The 17,345-nt window shown below is 40.3% G+C and overlaps 1 protein-coding gene across 2 annotated transcripts in view; it reads left to right on the top strand.

The window, feature by feature from the left end:
* Positions 1 to 1,944: 1,944 nt before the first annotated feature.
* Positions 1,945 to 17,345, top strand: part of RBM27 (RNA binding motif protein 27) — a 39,448-nt gene continuing 24,047 nt past the window's right edge. For both annotated transcript variants that reach the window (XM_073355730.1, XM_073355731.1), the window contains exons 1-8: positions 1,945 to 2,132; positions 5,808 to 5,926; positions 8,029 to 8,153; positions 10,718 to 10,809; positions 11,304 to 11,497; positions 12,310 to 12,570; positions 13,220 to 13,468; positions 16,430 to 16,564. In XM_073355730.1, the coding sequence (XP_073211831.1) occupies positions 2,074 to 2,132; positions 5,808 to 5,926; positions 8,029 to 8,153; positions 10,718 to 10,809; positions 11,304 to 11,497; positions 12,310 to 12,570; positions 13,220 to 13,468; positions 16,430 to 16,564 (1,234 nt within the window). In that variant the 5' untranslated portion in view covers positions 1,945 to 2,073. The remainder of the gene's footprint in view (positions 2,133 to 5,807; positions 5,927 to 8,028; positions 8,154 to 10,717; positions 10,810 to 11,303; positions 11,498 to 12,309; positions 12,571 to 13,219; positions 13,469 to 16,429; positions 16,565 to 17,345) is intronic.

Genomic DNA, 17,345 nt, shown 5'->3' on the forward strand with positions numbered 1-17,345 from the left:
TCCTGAAATATGTTAGTGTGACATTAGACCTAAACCTCACATATCAACAACAGCCCCTGAAAAATATACATGACAAAATAAAGATGTGGTTAAATCTCATCCAGAAACTGGCAAGAATCACCTGGGGAGCTAATGTGAAAACTCTATGGACCTCTTTACACACCCTTGTCCACTCTACCACAGAATACTGTTCACCCATCGGGACGGGTGAACCGTCCCACACATCACTTTTCAATTCTCAATTTAACACTATCATGCGGATCATTATGGGTACAGTAAAATCAATTCCAAAATTGTGGCTTCCTGTACTGGTGCAAATCTGTCCACCTTAAGTTCGTCACAAAATGAGAATCCTGTGAGAGTTCCATTGTATTAAAGGGAACAAATATCTTCCAATACACGAAGACCTAAATAATAAACAGATTATGATTTAAATCCAGAAAACCTTTTTGGCTTGCAGTGCAAGTATTCAAAGACGCAGGGTTCTCCCCCAAAGATCAATGGCGAACAATGTGGAAGGATGTGAATATCCCAAAGAAACATCTCATCGAGGATCAACCAAAGAACTCAGTAGCTTTTCACTCCCATAAAAATATGGTCTACTCTGAACCACCTCTGCAAATCACATGGCCGTTGCATCTACCTTCTCCATTATTGGGGACTGAGACACAATTGTATTTGTGACTGTGGAAACTGACTTCGGATTATAGCACCCCTCATCAATCAATATCCCAAACAGTCATATCCCTGTAATATTTCTTCCATCCACTCCACGTCATCTGAAGCAATCAACTGGATTGCCAATTTAGACTTAGACATCTAATACTGCTGAAAGAGATCAGCACTAGAGCTGCAAGAAAATCTGCAGTATATATATTTTATTATGGTTTGTAATCATGTTTTGGGGCACCCACTACAGGGCAATATAATCACAAATATTTGAGAGGGCCTCTACGTAGTCACACTTCTAAGACAAACATATTTATTTGGACTGTGCAATTCAGTAAGACAAATGTGATTCATAAAGATCAGCCAGGTCATACAAAGTCCTCTTAAATATAGCATCAGAGTATGATTCTTTGTTTTATGCCTTAATTAATTGAAGATAACACAGTCATTCATAAAAGGATGGACTTGTGGGGATTCCTTCCAGAGAAAACTGAAGTGAAGTATTTTAAACTATAAGTGGCTTCGTGACCTAGTTGCAAGTGTACTTGCTGGTTTTATAAGTTTAACTTCCCCCTGGAGGCCACTAGCTGAGGAATCAATCCCAGCCCCCTGCAGGCCCTACCCTGAACACCATGTGTATGACTGGTGACAGTAGCGGCCTGTTAAAAATAAGATCGTGAAAGCCATTTTGTGCAGAGGATTCGCAGTAGAGCAGTGTGCACAGGATTGCAGTGCACCAGTGTGAAGATGCATTGTAAGGTGCTCAGTCCCAAGGGCTCTGGCAGTGACAATAGGGAGCTCTCACACCAATGGGGGGCGGGGGGGCTGGGAGGAATGTGGAATGCTTTTCCCATAAGGTGCTCCCCAGTGTGGGGTTGGCTGGAAGGTGGGACGCCCACCCCATAGGCAAGGGGTTGAGGAATGGGGAGGTTTGTCCCTCAATGAGCCGGGGTGCTCGGCTAGGAAGGGGGGGCTCACCCCAGGGGGCAGGGCTGGGTGGGGGCACTATGGCTGTGGTTCACCCATTTGGGACGGGGGAGAGTGGGAAATAGAAGTGCCTGCCCCTTTAAGAGCGCCCCCCCCCCACCGTGTTGCACCAAGAGTTCACGTGCTAGCTCGACCTAACCTGCTGCCTGCCTAGTGACCCCCGGGCCGAGAAGCTTTGCGCGGCTACGATTGGCTGGCTTCGCGCATGCCCGGCCATGTGATTGGTGGCCGTGAGCGAGGTCCCGCCCCCGCCGGCAACCAGCAGGTTACGTTGTGTGCGAGTGGTTAGTTCCTGTACTAGGCCCGGGCGGGGGCTGCTGGCGAGTAACTGCCCTGGGGGAGGCGGGGTCCGAACCGGCGCTGGGGGCCTGGGGCCATGGTGTAGCGGAGGCGCCGGGCGGAGCAGCGGGGGGCACCATGATCATTGAGAACGTGGACGCCCTCAAGACCTGGCTGGCCAAGTTACTGGAGCCGATGTGAGTGAGGAGAGGGGGCGGCGGCGGCGGCGGCGGCCCGGGAGGGCAGGGAGCGGTGGGCGCTGGCGGCGGGCGCTGGCAAGGCTGTGGGCGCGTGCGTGGGCCGGAGGCCGCAGGGTGCAGGCGGGTTGTGTGGAGATGGGAGGGTGGGGGCTGCCTTGTTGCTGGCCCTGGAGACAATAGGGGAGGGGGGGTGCCGTGGGGGGGAGGGTGTTCATGGGGGGCGGGAAACTCGGAGGGGGTGTGTGTGTGAAATGTGTGGCCCGCTGTCTCTAAAACTGATAATCCACCACTGGCCCCCAATCGGGGTCGCAAATAAACTTCTGGGCTCGGCCGGCGAGTTCCCTGGCACCCCAAGCCTCTGCGAGCTCAGGTCCTTATTCCCGCTGTCCGAAAGGTGCCCTGGGCTGTGCCCCTGGCATGCGGGCTGTGGGGGAGGCCAAGGGGGCAGAGGCGTGAAAGTCCACGTACTGGGTTAGTGGCAGGGCCTGGTAGCTAAGAAGTTCATGCGGGTTTCAGAGTAGCAGCCGTGTTAGTCTGTCTTCGCAAAAAGAAAAGGAGGACTTGTGGCACCTTAGAGACTAACCAATTTATTTGAGCATGAGCTTTCGTGAGCTACAGCTCACTTCATCGGATGCAAGTTCATGCGGTAGCTTCTGTATCGTAACACTCCTATGCTGGCTCATACTTTTCCGTAAGCAGAGCTTCTCCTAGAGACTGTCCTTTGTCAGTGGTCTGAGCGCAGGACTGGGACCAGGGACCTTCTGTGTTCTAATCATAGCTTTGCTACTGATGCCCTCTTTGGCCTTGGGGAAGTTAAATAAATCTCCCTGGCCCTCTTGTAAAATGGGGATAATTGTTTTCCTACTTCACAGGAGTGTGAAAGATTAATTATTTAACGCTTGCACAGGGCTTTGCGGACAGAATATGTGGTACTTGCACCATATTTTGACGGCTTGGGAGTTTTTGGTTTCAGTATGCATTTAATCTTCAACTGTGCAACATGAGTTCAATTCCTCCTCCCCTGCCTCGCAAACACACAATGTAAAATAGTTCATAAAATAAATCTTCAGTCACATTGAAAAGGTGGCAAAAGTTTACACTCAAAATCCACTCTTGAGGATCTTCAGGAAACTTCCCAGGCAAACTTCTGAAGGATTTTGATAGTGTGCCATTTTTCTGTAATTACAAAGAGATGTAGTTCTAAAAGAGTCCCTGATGTACTGGGTAAATATTTGTAAAATATGTATAAATGCACACTCCCTTCATAAAATGTTTCCCAATAACAGGGCTTTCCTGTAATGAAAGCTGTGGGACAGGCTTGTTGGGGGATGGAACTATCTGAATTTTCAGTTTTTATACAGAGGAAAATAGAGGCCTATTCCACAGTTGTGGAATTTATAAGCTATTCGTAATCTACTTTTTATCACTGAATATATTCTGTATTTGTGTTTGTCCATTTGAAAATTTGGGTAGGCCCTATGACGACTCTAGCTACAATCTGTTAAATAGCACAGTTTTGTAAAATAATTGTCTGTATACGGATACGTTATAAAAACTGTTGCAGACTCGTTTCGTTACATATTTACACGAGTTGTTACAGACTTTACTAACTCGTATGTAGTTATTAAAAGACGTAAACATTGATATTACGCTCCCCTTTGCCATAATGATATTAGGGGTCTGTCCTAAACCTATAACAGCAAGGAAATAGAGACTGGCTGAAACTTTTCCCCATTTCCTATTACCAATGGATGTTTGAAAATTTAAAGTATAATGTTTGTGATTACAGTGTGGTTCTTTTCCTCTGAATATTTTCACTTTTCACTTGCATTAATTTTGATAAAATAACTTAAATTGAGAATTACAGTATCATGTCTTTATAAACAAAAAAAGCCTTCAGATGTTTATCTAGCATATTACTGTCTACCATCTTTATTAGATCATCTGTCTTATTATTGATTCTGATCGTCCTTCTAACCTGAGCACTTTCAGACTTCTGGTAGCAAAGCTATACTCTGAATGAATTTCAGTTGGAGACCAGGGTTCTTGGCAAACAGTGTTAGAATTTCTTTGTGGTGCTGGTTGTACATTTGAGATCAATGAGGAGTGACTGTGAGGCACAGATCCTTTCCGGGGTATAATAAACACTTTATGCAAATTTCTGTTATGTAATAAGCAAGTACTAGAATATCACAGTGGGTCATCCTGAGAGAAATTGGGATGCTAAAGAGAGAGGGATAAAATTTAAAACAAAAAAACATGTTTGGAAGAGATGGAAGCTCTCCCCTTTTTTTTTTTTTTTTTTTTTGCTACTCCTGAAGCTTTTTTTTTTTTTTTTTCCATTAAATTGTACATGGGGACTGGCATGGAACATATCAACCCCATTTTTACAAGCCTTATAACCTTCCACTTTTTTTTTGGATTAACCCTTTTCATTACTGTATTTCTATACGTCCTTTTGAAACATAAAATGTTTTTTCCTGCAACCGTCAAACACTGGAAATAAGTGAGCGAATTAATAGGGTGTAGAGGTGATTGAATATTTAATTGTGAAGTTTTGCATTTTTCAACAAATAATTTGTTACAAGCAAAAGAACATTTGAGACCTCTAAACTGTTTGCTATTTCTAGTGTGCTTTATATTGACAATTCCAAAAGCAAGCAAATGTTGACAGTCAAAGGTCATTTAAAAAAAAAAAGATTTCTAAAATAGTGAACTTAGAATATATACAAATACATACCCCTGGCATTTTGGGGTCCTCTGCATCTATTCACCTAGCTGTTACGTTTGTTGTGTTGTATAATGCTTCGCTATTGGTAAGTAGGTTCTCATTTTTGAACGTTTTCTGATGGCTGAACAGTGTAAGATAAAGCAACCTTCAGTTTAACCAGTGGTACCAGAACATTGTAGTACAAAGGGAGGATGTGTTTCTAGTGGTCTTCACATAGCCAAATAAGGGCTGTTGGGCTGAGAGTGTAATATAATTAGTTTGTGATAATAAAGGCACTTTTAGATAGTGAAATCTCTACCTTGAGAGTACTGTGGAAGAAAAGAAAGAAGGTTTGCATGTTGGCTTCATTCTTTTCACTTGTGCTCCTTTGTGATGAAACTGTGTACGTAATACACATTTTTCAGATCTCTTCCTGGTGAGATGTGCTTGGTTAGTCTATTCTGGTTGTTAAGACATCATACAACATTTCCACTGTGGAACAGTCTTCCACGTCATTTTTCTGTAAGTTTCTCTCATTAATGGTGGGGCATAGTTGTTTTGGGTGTGCTGTGGTAAGGGGGAGTTGGCCGGAAAGGATAGCATCTGCTTGATTGACCTAAGAATTGTATTGTGGTGGTTTTCACAAGCAAAGCCAAAGAATAAGCACAAGACATGGAAGCTTTTTCTGACATTGTTAGTGGAGCACAAAATAAAATCGAAACATCTCACTGGTGTGCAACAATGGCAGAAGCTGCTCTGTGGCACTGGAGCTAGGTGCAACTGTGGTGTTACTGGATTGCACGACATTATCCTAAAGGTCCAACAACCTGCATTGCCAGAAGACTGTCTTGATGATGCCTCTATAACTACCATGATTGTCCAGAATGTAATTTCTAGTGATTTTCAACATTGTTTAACAAAATCAATTTGTATGTTGCAAACTTTTTTCCTCTTCTCTTCAGATGTGATGCAGATCCTTCAGCCTTAGCTAACTACGTCGTGGCATTAGTCAAGAAAGACAAACCAGAGAAAGAGCTGAAGGCTTTCTGTGCCGATCAGCTAGACGTCTTTCTGCAGAAAGGTACTTTTTCTGCTTTCTTTGTAATTACGTACTTTAATATTCAACATAATTTATAAAATTTAAATGCAATTATTAAATTGTGATTAGTGGTTTACAGTTGGAAGGTGGTTGTTCTGCAGCATAATAGTTAAAGTTTAGAAAGGATTGTATAAAGTTTTGTCATGTTGGGGCCTACTCTTCTCTTCCTATGTATAAATATGTTGCATTCATAATGAGATTTAGCAGGGAAATGAAGGATCAAAGGTTCCAAGATCTGTTTTTTAAACAATTTCAATTGAGTTAAAGCCTGTTAAGCAAAAATTAACACTTAATTTCCTTAAACAGTAGTGGCCAGGTTTGCAAAACAAAATTGGGCCATAAATTTCACAACAGGAGCTATCAAGTGTAGAGTACTTCTGAAAATCTGGCCCTTATTTAGATGTCAAAATGGAAGCTCAGTTCCGATTGAAAATCTGGCCCCAAATATGGGTGCTGAGAACTTGGAAATCTGACCCTTAGTGGCCAAATTAGTGGGTATGGTGGGATGTGTTTGCTCTTAAACATGAGTAATGAAGATGACTAACTTTCACAACACCATGTTTGGAGGATTTGAGGTATTTCCCAGGTGTCTTTCTCACCAGTTCCTCAACAGGATGGAGCCATTTTATTATAATAGATGGAAACTTCAGGACTCAAAAGGTGCCACGTCACTCCTGTGCCTAACTAAATCCTCCTCCTAATTGCTGGTAGTGAACCCATGCCATCTTTGTAATGTCAGATCAGAGACTTGATATTCTGGGACAAATTTATCCCAGGTGTAACTCCATTGATTTCAGCAGAGTTATACCAAGACTGATATTGTCCTTTAAAGTACAACTGCCCACTTGCAAATGTCTCTAAAATAATTAGGGTTGAGTGTGGTAGGAGGTGAAATTCAAGCAGCCTTTGAATTTTGACTAAAAAGGGGCTCTTCTTATAGAAAAGTCATTTTGTAAGAACCTCCTTTTTGTTGAAAATGGAAGAGCTGTTTGATCTCCCTCCTCCATTTCTGATTTTTTGTGAGGAGCCCTTCCTATTCATGAAGCCGGAATTGAAATGCCATTAAAACCCTTATCTCTTGTCTATGCTTTGAATTTTAAGCAAGTTGAGCACAAGCACAGCTCCTCCTGTGTTAACAATGGTGAAAGCTGCAGCGTAGACAGCACACCATTATTTTTGTCATCATCTAGATGTGCTTTGAGCATCTTTCAATGATGTGATAATAAAAATGTCAGTGTGTCTACACTGTTGCTTCCACTCTGAAAGCTGTACTGTATCTAGACCACAAATTGCCTAAAACTCTCCGTGTAAGCATGGACTCTGTTTACTATAAGTGTTTTAATTAACTAGGTTAAAGAAAACTGACTCTCAAGCTAGGCCTGCTAGATATCTCAGTGAATTCAGCAGTTGAAGTTGGATGATCCTATGAGGGTTATCAATTGTGCACACAATGTGAAAAGTTAATATATCACACACCACTTGCTAATAAATGTAGATTGGTGGATTGTATTTTTGCTTTTTTTTTTTAAAGCCTATTTTTAATGGACTGCATTGTCTAGGGCATGGAAATGGAGATACGGAGCCTCTCATTTCTAGGCCACTGGTTCAAGTGCAGACCAATTTAATAGAGACTGTAACTTAGTACTTCTCAATGGCCTTTTGGGATCCAGTGTGAAATTTTGTCTTGTTTCCTGTGGATGAGTGTCTAAGTCACAAAAATTGCTGCAGTCGGCAGTCTTATTACAGAGACGAAAAATTGAATGAACAATTGAGATAATTGTGTATTCAGTCCTAAAAGCGGTCCCTTAACCACATATTGAGATGTGTTAGCAGGACTATGTGGCATTGTCCATGCTGCTTCCTATTGTTTTCCTATGTCTATAGCTGTATAGAGAACATCATTTTTTAGGGCTGTTATTCCAGTACCTAGCACCACTAAAATTCACACAAATTTAAGATAAGGATTTTTTTAAAGTAATGATATTTTGTGGTTGGATTTTGGGGAATTGTCTTACCAACATAGTCCTGACAATAGACTTAAGTCAAGATGTATAATCAAGTTTTGTGTGTATCTTTCTCCTCAGAAACTTCAGGTTTTGTAGATAAACTATTTGAAAGTCTGTACACAAAGAACTACCTTCCTTCCCTTGAACCAGCAAAACTAGAACCGAAGCCTGCAGGTCAGGAAAAAGAAGAAATCAAAGAGGAGGTAATGTTAATTTCCCATCCACCTGCTGCTGTGAGCTTCTCACACCAGTCCCTCCACCATCCACTTTTGTAGGAAGTTTTTATAAAAACAAAACATGCTCTGAACAGGCTCTTTTGTGGCTAATGGTCTGTGCTACCATCTCTGAGCTTTCAGGAATGCTGTAAAGGTGGTGTGTTCTGTCCATTGGGTAAGGGAGCATTTTGTCTCTTTTTGCAGACACCTCCCTTTGATCAATGTGGGAGTAGCATTCCGAACTCTCATTCAGCCCTCCTTGGCAGTGAGGAATGACACTACAATGGACAGATTTAAGGAATGGGGAATGATGTAAAGGCCTTGATAGCTACCTCAAAAGATGCATGTAGATTTCCAAAAGACCACTACTCTAGGTGTAGCTATTGTGTATGCAGTATTAAATGCATAACAAATGGAGTTGTTGTGTTTTTAGAAAAAAGAAAAGGAGTACTTGTGGCACCTTAGAGACTAACCAATTTACTTGAGCATGAGCTTTCGTGAGCTACAGCTCACTTCATCGGATAGTCTCTAAGGTGCCACAAGTACTCCTTTTCTTTTAGCGAATACAGACTAACACGGCTGTTACTCTGAAACCTGTGTTTTTAGAAAAGTTGTTACCAATGAAACATGTTAGCAAGCTTTTTATTTTTTTAAAGGAATTATCCTGGTTATAATATAGCTTTCTTTCCACAGCAGCTGCTTTTTATACTCCTATTCATTGTTGCTCAGAATAATAAAAATAAAATGGAGGCGGCCAAGGTGTGTGCCCATCATCAGCCTTGTGCACTTCATTTGTATATTGTACCCCTTTCCACTACCTTTTTTTAATTATATTTATCTTTTTAGGTTGTGTATTCCCCAGGACAGGGAACCTCTTCCTACAAGTTTGTAAAACACCTAGCATAGTGGTGCTCTGATCCTGATTGGAGTTTTTGGTAGAGAATGCAATAGAAATAATTCTCTGTTCTCTGGATGTACTGTCGTCATGGTTCAGTGAAATTCACAAGCCTGATTTAAGTGATGTAGTTATTACAGAAAAGAGCTGGCTATATTTAGATAAGGTCAAATGGGATATATGATATTCTGACCCCCTTCTCCTGCTTTATGTGCATGTATATCATGTACTCTTAGAACAACTAGAAGTTTTCCTTCTAAAATCTCTCCTTGATAAGTGAACAATTGGGAAACAAGGCTTAAGACAAATGCCTCTAAATGGATTTTTCATATATCTGCTGTTGTCTGAGAGTCTACATACAAATATTGGAAATATCTTGCTATACTTTCGTAGTCCCGTCTGCAATGTAAGCAATTAGCCAAAGGTCATGGAGGCAGTAAATGATCACGCGTTGCGAACTGTCAGTTGGGCCTCCAAAGAATAGTCATGTAATGTTGGGTTTTGGAAAGAGAGACATTTCTCTGCTAAAAGTGTAACATAGTGTAGATGTAAATCTACACAGTTCAATCTAGCTATTTCTAGATTGCCCTTCATTGTATCTAAGGACCATCTCTTAATACCAAAATTCTAATTCTGAAATACCGTTTGATCCTGAGTGAAAGTTTATCATACTGCATCCTTATAAGTCTATCACTTCCTTTAATGCCATAACACTTGTATTTAGCTATAATAGTTCATGTTAGAACAGATCTTAAAACTGCCATTGTTCTCTTGTTTCTAGAATTGAGTATTTGGGTTTCTTATGTGGGATTGCAAGGGATCAGGACATGATACAGCCAGTCCTAGACCAGAATGTCTTTTAAACTCATTGTGAAACATTGTTTGCTGTACATCTAGAGATGTTTTGGGATTCCTGTAAATGGAATGACATAAGCTAAAATAATGCAGACAAAGGAAGAATCTTAAACTAAAATATAGTTATCTTGAAGGTTTTATAAAAGGTCATTGCTATCTCCGCTGTTGCCATCAAAATTATTAATAATTTATAAGTGATTCACTGTTTGGGACAAAATGGCTGCCAATAAACTTAGAAATACTACAAGGGATCTTTTTCAAACAGACAAAGTTATGATGGAGCTGAGTAAAAGCACCAGTGAAATTGTTTTTGACTTTTGTTAATGTTTGAGAAGTATGACCTGTACAGTACTATCCAAATATATAAATAATTTACCACACCCAGAATTCGTATTAATGATGCAGCTAGATATGAAAGAAGGCCTGCAAAACTGCATAGTTTTAAGTTCCTGTTGTCTAGGAAATCTTATGTAGAAGATCCTATTTGCTTACAGTAAGGAACCCTGCAACCAATTAGAGGATGACACACTGTTTTTCTTTAACTTCAACACCTCCTATATAATATAAATTTAACCCAAAAATAGTCTTCTAATTTTGGAAAGCTTTACTGACAAAGGGAAACTGAAAGCTTTTAAAAAGAAAGACATGAACATTTACAACCCTGCTGCTTTGTTACATACAACATTAAGACAACAGGACCCCTATGCTAAAACAGCTGCTAGCTGTGGTTTGAACTAAATCTAGGTTTATTTCTTTGTATTTTTTAAAGCTGTTTATGTTTAATGATGTGTTTGTTAAATAGATATTTCAAGAGTCGTTTGAGGAAGAACGAGATGGCAGGAAAAAGAAGTATCCTAGCCCACAGAGAAACCGTTTAGATTCTAATGAACAAAGGTTAGTATTGCTGTTTAATCACAAGATGTTAATCTCTTTCCCTTTCCTTGCTGGCCAGAGTCTTTAACTCTGGATTTTCACCTCTTGAGCCAGTAATTTTACCACAATGCCTACGTGCTCCTCCCTCCCCTTCTGCCATCAACCTCCAGTAGCTCTTTGATAGAACATAGTCTCCTCTGAGAACACCGCAAAGTGTCCCACGGGCTGATGCTTAGGGATATTTAAGAGTTCCATCTATTCACCCACATTTCAGAAAGGAGAGAGAGTGGAAGAACATTGGGGGTTTTTTATGCACAGTATTAACAGCAGCTGATGGTGTTGGCCATTCCAGGAACCTGTTCTTTCTTGTGAGACAGCATGGCAATAGAAGCACATGTTGGTGCCACTGTCTGAGTAGAGTGAGGAGTGAAGAACATTTACCATTTGTGACTCCAGACTTGTTCCGTGGCTTTGTTTCTCTCAATGTATGTGGCCCATACGTACATGTCTTTCAGAACCAGAGAGAAAAAGAGAGATGATGGCAAATGGAGAGACTATGACAGATACTATGATCGGAATGATTTATATAGAGACAAATACGACTGGCGAAGAGGCAGGAGTAAAAGTCGTAGTAAAAGCAGAGGGTTAAGCCGAAGTCGTAGCCGCAGCGGGGGTAGAAGCAAAGACCGGGATCTGAACAGAAATATTGGTGAGTAGCCAAAATGTTGCACTGGAAGAACATCTGACTCATTGTAGTGATTAATGCAAAATGTATTAAACAAACCAAAGTTGGATGCCTGTGAGTTGTTTAAGAACTCTGGCTATGGAACTGGCTTGGAGAAGTACATGCTGCTGACATAATTAAGGCGCTGTTCTGTAGTGTAGCATAGTCAAGGGAATTAGGTTTTTTTTAAACTCCATTTTAATTTATTCATAAGTGTATTCCAGGGGATGTATGCTTCTGGTATTGTGCTGTCTGTTGATAAAACATACTGTTGTTCCAAAATGCTGATATCTTTTTGTGCAGAAGTTGATTTATTCCTATAAAATTGTTTCAATTTTAGGAGATGTGGTTTTTTAATACTTAAGTAGAACCATGGCACCATGTTCCATTGGCCTTGTATAGGGAATCCAGGAACTGAAGCGATTGGCAGAATAAAATGTTGTGGATTTAAGGGTATGTTAAGGAGTGTTTGTCATTCATTCCACATTGGAGGGAAAAGTTGCTTTCATTTTCAAGAAAGGAGAATGGTTGGATGAATGTGAGCTTTGTGAGAGCAGTGATCAGTTTCTGAGGTGGAAACTTCTTCGATGCCTTGGATCTACAGTGCTAGCATTTTAAGAAAAGTAATTTTACACAAACTGTGTAAACACTCTATGTTCTGCATGGTGAATAAATGAGTTTGTATTACTGTGTAATGTCCACTAACCATCTATGCATTCCATTTCTCCAGGACTTTGATATACCTAACAAAAGCATGAAAACTTACCTGGTTTATTTTGCTAATTTTTTTTTTAAAGCTGAACACAAGGAGAGAGCAAAATTCAAGAGTGAAAGGAATGACATGGAGAGCTCATATAACACAGTGTCTTTGTCATCCAGTAATTCTACTGAACAGTATTCCTCTGCGCAGTCTATTCCCAGTGCTGTTACTGTGATTGCACCTGCTCACCATCCTGAGAACACAACAGAGAGCTGGTCAAATTATTATAACAATCATAGTGTTCCCAATTCATTTGGCAGAAACCCTCCACCTAAAAGACGATGTCGAGATTATGATGGTAAGAAAGCTATCGGTTTCTCTCCAACTTCTTCCCTAGTGCCTCTTATTTCTTACCTCTCATAAATTCTTTTATTTTTAAATATATCTACTAAATTCTTCACTAAATGCAAGCAGTAAATGAAGATTAAGTGGTAGGTAGATTATTTTTAATGTAAGGATACATTATTTTTAATGAGCCTGCAATTTGCTTGAATAAGATTTAATCTTGCTGGAAGTGATTTACTTGAAATCTGACAATTCTTGGCACTGGCAGGAATGTATTTAGTTGATAATTCTACAGCTGTGCCTTAGCAAATACTGAGGACTGCTACTGGGTGAAGTAAGATTATAGGGTTTGACATAAACCGGGTGATTTTTCTCTCTGTCTTCCCTACCTACCCATCCCCCATGTTGCTGTTGAAGTTTGTACACTGTTGTGGAAACAGTTCAGATTCTTTGACGCTAAACTAATATTCCAACTTGAATTCTAGTTTGAAATTTTATTTAATTGTGTAAAATGTTAGATCAGAAAATGCTGGACTTCTTAAATGCATCTATTTGTTCTTTAGTGAGAAATCACAGAAATAGTGATAGTTGATTAAATCTTATAGTCATCACTTTTGAAGTTCTTGACAAATAGTAATGAAATTGTCTGTCTGTCTTTGCAGAGCGAGGATTTTGTGTACTTGGCGACCTTTGCCAATTTGATCATGGAAATGACCCTTTAGTAGTAGATGAAGTTTCATTGCCAAGCATGATTCCTTTTCCACCACCACCCCCAGGACTCCCCCCTCCTCCTCCTCCCCCTCCTCCTGGAATGCTAATGCCTCCCATGCCAGGCCCAGCTCACAATATGAGAATGCCAGGCCCACAAATACATCCTCGGCCACCACCTCCTGTTGTGCTTCCTGTATCAAGTAAGTTAAAATATTGCAGTAGGTTATTTTGTAGTCCTAATATGAATTACTTGGCTCCTGTTAAAAGAAATACTTATATTTACCCAAAGTAATAGATTGTTCTAGCTTCTTAGCTATCTGTGTACTGTACAAAACATTACTAAAATGAAACTTGGAAGGCAGTTTTAAAAATGTAGTGTTCACAGCACTATAAATGACTAATATAGAAACCAGAGACACGGTGGGGAATCTAACCATTCCCCATTCATCAGTGTAGGATTGAGCATTTAGATTCATGTTCTTAGCACTTCAGTCTCCAATAAGTCACACTATAGACTCATTTCAGAGTAACAGCTGTGTTAGTCTGTATTCGCAAAAAGAAAAGGAGTACTTGTGGCACCTTAGAGACTAACCAATTTATTAGAGCATAAGCTTTCGTGAGCTACAGCTCACTTCCTCAGATGCATATCGTGGAAACTGCAGCAGGCTTTATATATACACAGAGAATATGAAACAATACCTATTCCCACCCCACTGTCCTGCTGGTAATAGCTTATCTAAAGTGATTTCCAGCACAAATCCAGGTTTTCTCACCCTCCACCCCCCCACACAAATTCACTCTCCTATAGACTCAGTATAATATATCCCTTTGATTAGTAGATACTCACAACTCAAAGCATGTTTAATACAAAGGAATAGATGCAGCTGTTCATATACATGGGGCTGATTATTGCTGACAGTTAGATGACCTCTTTAGGTTAGTCTAGTCAAAAGATTCTCACATTTAGTTTGAAACTCCTTACCAATCATATAATATTCAAATAACTATTTTAAGGCAAATGTATGCGGTCATCAAAACTGAACTAGCTTACAGGCAGAGGTTTCAAGTTCTGTAGTTGTCCTACTAGACTTGGTAATAAAACATATCTTAATAATATTTTTCAAAATTTCATCTCTTAGCTGTAGAATGTCCAAAATAAAGAGGATGCATTCTAGCACATCGAACACTTCTGGTTGATTATGGTTTTTAGGCTTGTCAGTGGTGGCTGAGTTTCCCTACCCACTTCTCCACTTTGTGTCAATGTATTTTGCTGCTTTTGAGAAACGTTGGGGCATAGATTGTGCCTGTGAGAAGAATTTTGCAGAATACTGGAAACATAGACGCTGTGTTCCAGCACTATTTTACTCATTACATCAACACAGTACATGTGACATTCTGTGGACTAATCAGCCAGCTGCTGTTGGAATAGGAATAGTCATACTCCATCAGAACTCTCCAAGCATTCAGCATTTGGGCCTCCTGTAAATTTTTCAGAAAAGTGATATTCAGAAAATTGTATGAATGATTAAACCTCAATCTTTTTTTGAGGATTGAGTTTGCTAGCCTTTTCCCCCCCCCACCCCCCCCAATAGTGCTATTGGTCAACTTGTGTGCAAAACTCAAAGACTTCTGAAAAGACTTCAGGATTCAAGAACTGTGTGGGGATACATTTAACTTATATTTTTAATACAAATATAAAAGGAAATGAAATTAAAATTGTCTGGATATGGAAAAACATACTCCCCCCCCCCTCTAACCACCTACGACGAGTACATCTGATCAGCAGAAAAACTACTTGGAGCTGCTTACCACTTTTTTTTTTTTTTTTTTTTGCTCAATAGAAACCAGACACTAGTGCGGTCTGATCATGGTTGAAACCTTTTTAATTGGATGCATTGCATGATTCAGCCACTTTCTGTGGTCCCTTAAAATATGAATAAAAAAAATCAAAGCTGTTCTCAGTTTTTGTACTGGACTTAAGTAGAAAAGAACATAATAAAATAACTCTGAGCTTGAACACACAAATGCTTCTGTCCACAAAAGGGTTAATTCTTATCCTTGCAGTTCTTCTTTTAGACCTGTAGTCTAAACCCGAGGTTCTCACAACAAAATTTTTGGTGGCCTCAGAGTGTGGCCGCCAACTCTTGCTGGTGGCCACTGACAGTTTTTCCTAAAATAGTTTTCCCTAAAGTTAAGAAATATGTATACACATATACATGTCCAAATCATAGTAATTTATTTATGCAAGGGTTTTTTTTTGCAAGCTCAATAATAAAAATACCATATGGTTGTCTCTATCCTTTACTGGATCTAAACAGAATAGAAACACAAATAAGGTGCTTTGCATGCACTTGTCTTTTTGTTTTGTTTTGTGTTGTTAAGCTAGCTGGGAGGCCATGAAAAGTGATATTAACAAACATACAAATACCACTTTTCACAGCAGACTTACTCAGTGCTGGCAAGCCGGAAGACAAATTAAGCCTTGGGTGGGGAGGTGGGTAGGGAGTCAGCAGGGGCTGGAGGTGATGTAGTATATGGGTGGGTGGCTGGAGGCTCCAGCGAGGACTGGGGGTGGTGCATGAGGTGCTGGGGGCCAGAGCCCATGGCCAGAGCCCACTGCCGCGTGGCTGGAACCTGCCACCCACCACCCCAGGGGTGAAGCTGGAAGTCTGAGCCCCACTGCCATGAGCAAGATGGTGAACTCACACCAGCTGTCTGCTCCTGTGGTGTTTGTGGCTCCAGGGGAGGGTCACTGCTTTGCGGCCCCTCCCCTCCCCATCACCACCCAGGAGGCTGATGCTGGCTAAACAGCGCTATTGTGATCTTGCTCTCAATGAGATTTTATTCCCCTGGTGGAAGTGAGGGAGGATCTGTTCTAGCAAATGTAAGCCCTAACAATAACAGTTATTGTCTCCAGGGGAAGAGAGAGTGCCTTTTAGTTTAAAGCTTTATTCTTTCTGATAAAATATCATTGAGTAAATGACCCAAATGGCGTTTCATATACAGAAAGTTTTTATTGCTCTCAGACTAGAAAATATAGCAATCTCAAGAAACTTGGTTATAGTAAAGGTTGAATATAAATGTACAAACAGTTCAGTCCAAACTTGTTCAGTGTCAGTAGGGCTGTGAAGTCACTGATCTATTTAATGTTGTCATTATAGGACCACCTTTAACACAGTCAGGTTTGATGAATAACCGTGACCAGCCTCGGACAAGTTCAGTGCCCAATCTTGCACAAGTGGGAGCAAGACTACCTCCTCCTTTACCCCAGAACCTACTGTATACAGTATCGGAACGTAAGCAAATGTCTCTTAATCTGCCTGGGATAAAGTAAAGTTAAAACGTCTTCTGTTAATGCTGTATAATATAAATGGTGATTACTTTTACTTTCTTGCAGTGCATAAAAATCTAAAAACATTCAGTCTGGTGGCTCTCCCCCCCAGCACACTGAGCACTAACCAAGGGAAAGAGTTTTAGACCAGACTAATAAATCTAGTTCACCCCAGGATCCTCCACATTCCCTGAGGATGCAGAGATCCTATGCCACGGTCACACTGCTTTAAGGAGACGATGCCTGGATGAAATTCCATTTGAATGATGATCCCTCAGCTAGTAATGTGAAACTATTGGCATAAACCCTCAGTATTTACACTGCAACTTGTAACCTAGTGTCACACTTAAACCTCTAAATAACGGGGGGTGTTTTTCCCTCTGTCATTCTCTCAGCCTTATTTTTATTTTTGGCCAGTTTTAAGGCTTCTATTCTTGATTATGGTAACATCTTTTAATTTTCTATTAAAATAAATATATGCAGCTACCAAAATAGACTGCACCTCCAAGTATGTTGGAACCAGAAAAGCAAGCTAGAAAGATAAGACTTCGTTTATATTGTGACTTCATTGTAATTATCCAAAAGATGAATATGTCCCTCTTTAATATGGAAAATAAAGAGTTTTATATAAAACATAATATATTCAGTTACTGCTTTCATCTGTCTGGTCACTGGATAACCTTAAATGGTTAACTTAAATCCAACAATATCTTTAGTGCTACACTACTTGTTGCCTGTAATGAAGA

This window comes from Lepidochelys kempii, chromosome 8, assembly GCF_965140265.1.
Source record: "Lepidochelys kempii isolate rLepKem1 chromosome 8, rLepKem1.hap2, whole genome shotgun sequence".
Lineage (NCBI taxonomy): Eukaryota > Metazoa > Chordata > Testudines > Cheloniidae > Lepidochelys > Lepidochelys kempii.